Source organism: Coregonus lavaretus (genome assembly GCF_964263955.1).
Source record: "Coregonus lavaretus genome assembly, chromosome: 2".
Taxonomy (NCBI): Eukaryota; Metazoa; Chordata; class Actinopteri; order Salmoniformes; family Salmonidae; genus Coregonus; species Coregonus lavaretus.
In genome coordinates this window covers 6530782-6537186 of record NC_139989.1, presented here as the reverse complement: position 1 = coordinate 6537186, position 6405 = coordinate 6530782, and the positions used below count along the sequence as shown (strand labels likewise).

Here is a 6405-nt window from a genome sequence, read left to right as displayed (position 1 = left end):
TATAATGTATGTAGATCTACTTTCAATACTTATTCCACTTTGTAGGCTGGCTACTCTGTTATAACATCTGTAACGTGTTAACGTGTAATACGCAAGCAGATGACCATCATATCATTCTAAGGCCATATTCACTGCACATAATGACAAGAAAAAGCTTGAATGGGAGTGACGTACCTACAAGGAAGTAGCCAACCTCCCCGAAAGGGAGTGAGTGGCTCGCCTACGAGAGAAAGCAAAGAGCTTACAGACAACCCTTGGATAGGAAGACCCTACTGGAACCCTGCTGGAACTGATTGCATGACGGAGCGTCGGTGAAATCGTCTGCAGAGAAGCCACAAAGTAACCTGCGCTGTTCTGTTCTTATAAATATTCTTCCTTGTGGTTCTGTTACTGTTTTTGTGTAAGCTATTTCTCTGAAATAAGAGTAGTCTATTTCGAGAGCTGCCTTGCAAATGAATTCTCTTCCGTCTTTCTGGGACTGTGTAGTAAATGTCAGAGGATTGAACCCCAGAACGCATAAGTACAACTAAATCCACAACTACGTTTTTCCAGATAAAAACACAATATTGATTGATGCAACCGATTGAGACACTCAGACGCTCGTGTTCAAGTGAGGATCAGCTCAAAAGATATCCAAAACGTATTACTGTTCGGTCCTGTTCCAATGGATTCCTGAAAAGGGGCGTACCATAAGCAAGGAGAACCAGACCTTGCGCGCAGATCATGCTACTACATGGACGCATGCTGTACTGTAAAGTTGACTTGCTACTGGAACTCGAAATGCATGTGATAGAATAAGAATAGCATAATTTATTTGAACTAATTAGATATGTGTATGTGCATGTTTTAACCAATTTGTTAAAGAAAACAGCGTTTCCACTTTCTTTTATTTGAGGCTATATGCCATTCGGAAATACTGTTTGATTTCTTTGTATAATTTTTTTGCAGGGCTGGAACAAGCGTTGCTATGCAGGTAATGCGCTGTTGCAATATGTTAGAAATGCAATTTATCGTCTGATACCATATCTAATTTTAGGGGATATCTTGTAGGTCTTCTCAAACAACCATTGAAATGTATTTTGCGTAAAAAGCTTGCTGGATATTAGGCTATAGCACCATGATGGCAAACGAGAATCCTTATGAGAGTCGCTATATTGTTGAAAAATACATCCATCACAAATTGTTGAAGAAGGGATTTGTATGGGAATTTCAAGCAGAAAACGATTATCCAAATATTGGCTTTGGGGAGCCCTCTCCCCCTAACTCCGCCGAAGTTTTTGCACGGAGGTCCCAGCCCTACGCCGCAGGCGTGGACACCGACTCTCCGCTCCCAAACAGGATCCCGCAACCGGACCGACATGCCCGGCTCCATAGGGTCCTGCGCGAGGCGGGGGACAAGATTGAAATAATGTATCAGCGGGACTTTGCAGAGATGTCGGGGCAGTTGCATTTTACGCCCAGTACGGCACAGATAAGGTTTACTGCTGTAATAGAGGAGCTCTTCAGCGACGGGGTAAACTGGGGTCGGATTGTGGCTTTCTTAGAGTTTGGAGGGACAATGTGCGTGGAGAGCGTCAACCGAGAGATGACGTCCCAGGTGGACAACATTGCCCATTGGATGACGGAGTACCTGAACGGACCCCTGCAGAACTGGATCCAGGAGAATGGTGACTGGGTATGTCTGTTAATAAATCATTCCACATTTGTTCAGCCTCTATCCACCTATCACACCTTTGCATCAGTTGCAAATATAATCACTTCTCATCAGTGGCAAATGCATAAATATACAGCTCATGAATCCCTTCAGGTCTGCATGCACCCTACCCTACTATACCAAAAATCTGGCTACTAGCACATGTCCACCACCACCATTGTCTAACATTTTGGACTATATTTCAGCCAACCCTGTTTTAATGACTAGGGCAGTAGCCTAGGCCTACATGGACAATGATTGATTTGTTGTCTGTTTCTGCTGTCCTTATATCTCCTGGCCAATATTTCAGTCAATCTAAGGAAACCCTACCCTACCCCTATTCTGACTGAAGGTCAAGCACACACTCAGAAAGCCCACACTTAATGAACTTGACTGCATTCTACTCTGTCATTTGGTCGCCAGATGTTTGGAAACGCTGACTTCCTTTCTCTCCCCCAACATCTGTGGTTTGAGTGGAACTGCTACACAGTATGATGTCTCCAAGGAGAAAATTGGCATGTTTCCGCAATTCAAGTTTGAATGAATGAACACAGCGTTTCCCTATTTAGCATCCACATCAAATGGAGAAAAAAAGCCTCCCCTGTTTTAGCCTCTCCTCTTAGTTCATTACATCCCGTCCGTCTGTTTTACCGCATCGCTCTAGCATTGAATAATTTACGTCTGAAATTGGAACAGGCACAGCATGCTTTCATACACTCCCATCTTGGTGCAATATATGTCTAGGTTGTCATAATAACAACTACACTCCTTATTTTGATAATTCACTCCTCTTTCTCATTTATTTATATATTTGCAACATCCCAGATGAGCAAAGGAACTGCTCAAATAGGGAAACAGTGGTTACAGGGACTTAACATTTAATTTTGGGTGAAGTGAATTGAAATGTCATGATATTGATGGGGCAATTTTACTGGCTCTTCGTGCCCTCTTTACTTGACCCATCACTTGACCTGTCATCGTGGTTAGGGTGGCATGCATAGTTCCCAAGACACAGGCAGATGTTGCCAGACAAGCAGATACTGTATGCATCGACTGCTGTATAAAGGGAGAGTGGAGGTGGTGGCTGTCTGGACTGAGCATCAACTGGAGCAGAATAAATAGTAGAGGCCATACGCTTCCACCACCAGCTCCAGGGCTGCTAGGGAAATCACATTTTCATTCTATAGTTGTGTGGTATAGTGTATAGTTGTGTATAGTTGTCCGCAGAAACAAGAAGAACTGTGTGTGTGTGTGTGTGTGTGCGTGCGTGCGTGCGTGTGTGCGTGCGTGCGTCTGTATGTATGTTTGTGTGTCTTTATAATATATTATTGCATAGCAGTGGTAATTTCTACTTGTTCCATCAGAAAACTATTAGGAAGCAATCAACACTGAGGTACTTTCCCAATCAAAGTTTATTGGTGGCGTATACAGATTTGCAGATGTTATCGCAGGTGCAGCGAAATACTTGTGTTTCTAGCTCCAATAGTGCATTAATACCTAGCAATAAAAAAGAAAAGAAAAGCAATACACACATAATACAGAAAAATAAAGAAATTAAGAAATATCAGAACGAGCAATGTCAGAGACTGGAATATATATACAGTGGGGAGAACAAGTATTTGATACACTGCCGATTTTTCAGGTTTTCCTACTTACAAAGCATGTAGAGGTCTGTAATTTTTTATCATAGGTACACTTCAACTGTGAGAGACGGAATCTAAAACATAAATCCAGAAAATCACATTGTATGATTTTTAAGTAATTAATTTGCATTTTATTGCATGACATAAGTATTTGATACATCAGAAAAGCAGAACTTAATATTTGGTACAGAAACCTTTGTTTGCAATTACAGAGATCATACGTTTCCTGTAGGTCTTGACCAGGTTTGCACACACTGCAGCAGGGATTTTGGCCCACTCCTCCATACAGACCTTCTCCAGATCCTTCAGGTTTCGGGGCTGTCGCTGGGCAATACGGACTTTCAGCTCCCTCCAAAGATTTTCTATTGGGTTCAGGTCTGGAGACTGGCTAGGCCACTCCAGGACCTTGAGATGCTTCTTACGGAGCCACTCCTTAGTTGCCCTGGCTGTGTGTTTCGGGTCGTTGTCATGCTGGAAGATCCAGCCACGACCCATCTTCAATGCTCTTACTGAGGGAAGGAGGTTGTTGGCCAAGATCTCGCGATACATGGCCCCATCCATCCTCCGCTCAATACGGTGCAGTCGTCCTGTCCCCTTTGCAGAAAAGCATCCCCAAAGAATGATGTTTCCACCTCCATGCTTCACGGTTGGGATGGTGTTCTTGGGGTTGTACTCATCTTTCTTCTTTCTCCAAACACGGCGAGTGGAGTTTAGACCAAAAAGCTCTATTTTTGTCTCATCAGACCACATGACCTTCTCCCATTCCTCCTCTGGATCATCCAGATGGTCATTAGCAAACTTCAGATGGGCCTGGACATGCGCTGGCTTGAGCAGGGGGACCGTGCGTGCGCTGCAGGATTTTAATCCATGACGGCGTAGTGTGTTACTAATGGTTTTCTTTGAGACTGTGGTCCCAGCTCTCTTCAGGTTATTGACCAGGTCCTGCCGTGTAGTTCTGGGCTGATCCCTCACCTTCCTCATGATCATTGATGCCCCACGAGGTGAGATCTTGCATGGAGCCCCAGACCGAGGGTGATTGACCGTCATATTGAACTTCTTCCATTCTCTAATAATTGTGCCAACAGTTGTTGCCTTCTCACCAAGCTGCTTGCCTATTTTCCTGTAGCCCATCCCAGCCTTGTGCAGGTCTACAATTTTATCCCTGATGTCCTTACACAGCTCTCTGGTCTTGGCCATTGTGGAGAGGTTGGAGTCTGTTTGATTGAGTGTGTGGACAGGTGTCTTTTATACAGGTAACGAGTTCAAACAGGTGCAGTTAATACAGGTAATGAGTAGAGAACAGGAGGGCTTCTTAAAGAAAAACTAACAGGTCTGTGAGAGCTGGAATTCTTACTGGTTGGTAGGTGATCAAATAATTATGTCATGCAATAAAATGCAAATTAATTACTTAAAAATCATATAATGTGATTTTCTGGATTTTTGTTTTAGATTCCGTCTCTCACTGTTGAAGTGTACCTATGATAAAAATGACAGACCTCTACATGCTTTGTAAGTAGGAAAACTTGCAAAATCGGCAGTGTATCAAATACTTGTTCTCCCCACTGTATATACACATATACAGTGCATTCGGAAAGTATTCAGATCCCTTGACTCTTTCCACATTTTGTTACGTTAAAGCCTTATTCTAAAATGGATTAAAATAACAAAAATCCTCATCAATACCTGATAATGACAAAGCAAAAACAGGTTTTTAGAGAAGAATGGGAGAAACACCCCAAATACAGGTGTGCCAAGCTTGTAGGATCATACCCAGGAAGACTCAAGGCTGTAATTGCTACCAAAGGTGCTTCAACAAAATACTGACTAAAGGGTCTGAATACTTATGTAAATGTGATATTTCAGTTTTTAATTTTTTATAGATGTGCAAAAATGTCTAAAAACCAGTTTTTGCTTTGCTATTATGGGGTATTGTGTGTAAATTGATGAGGAAAAAACCTATTTAATCCATTTTAGAATAAGGCTGTAACGTAACAAAATGTGGAAAAAGTAAAGGCACTGTATATATATATAATGTCTATAAATATAATGGTGTGCAAAGACAGTACGGACAGTATATGAATATAAAAGGTGTACAGCACTAGTTATATAGGATGAGCCATGATTGGAATACAGTTTATACACAAAGAGTATACAAAATATTAGGAGCACCTTCCTAAGATTGAGTTGCACCCCCCTTTGCCCTCAGAACAGCCTCAATTTGTCTGGGCATGGACTCTATAAGGTGTCAAAAGCGTTCCACAGGGATGCTGGCCCAGGTTGTCTCCAATGCTTCCCACCGTTGTGTCAAGTTAGCTGGATTTCCTTTGGGTGGTGGACCATTCTTGATACACACGGAAACTGTTGAGTGTGAAAAAGCCAGCAGCGTTGCAGTTCTTGACACGCTCAAACTGGTGCGCCTGGCACCTACTACCATACCCCGTTCAAAGGCACTTAAATATTTTGTTTTGCCCATCCTCTGAATTGCTCACATACACAATCCATGTCTCAATTGTCTCAAGGCTTAAAAATCCTTCTTTAACCTGTCTCCTCCCCTTCATCTACACTGATTGAAGTGGATTTAACAGGTGCCATAAGGGATCATAGTTTTAACCTGGATTCACTTGGTCAGTCTATGTCATGGAAAGAGCAATGTTTTGTATAAAGTGGGTAAAACAGTATAAACATTATTAAAGTTACCAGTGTTCAATGACTATGTACATAGGGCAGCTGTCTCTAAGGTGCAGGGTAGAGTACATGGTGGTAGCTGGCTAGGACAGTGACTAAGGCTAGTGTTGACTGTTTAACAGTCTGATGGCCTTGAGATAAAAACTGTCCTCAGTCTGTCATTCCCAGCTTTGATGCACCTGTACCGTCTCCGCCTTCTAGATGGTAGCGGGTGAACAGGCCATGGCTAAGGTGGCTGAGGTCTTTGATGATCTTCATGGCCTTCCTGTGACACCGGCTGCTGTAGATGTCCTGGAGGGCAGGCAGTGTGCCCCCAGTGATGCGTTGGGCTGACCACACCACTCTCTGGAGAGCCCTGCTGTTACGGACGGTGCATTTGCTGTA

At 42.9% G+C, this 6405-nt stretch overlaps 1 protein-coding gene across 1 annotated transcript in view; it reads left to right on the top strand.

Moving 5' to 3' along the window:
* Nucleotides 1-272: 272 nt before the first annotated feature.
* Nucleotides 273-6405, top strand: part of LOC311105705 (apoptosis regulator Bcl-2-like) — a 73194-nt gene continuing 67061 nt past the window's right edge. The window contains exon 1 of the mRNA XM_084147923.1: nucleotides 273-1675. Within this exon, the coding sequence (XP_084004049.1) occupies nucleotides 1118-1675 (558 nt within the window). The 5' untranslated portion in view covers nucleotides 273-1117. The remainder of the gene's footprint in view (nucleotides 1676-6405) is intronic.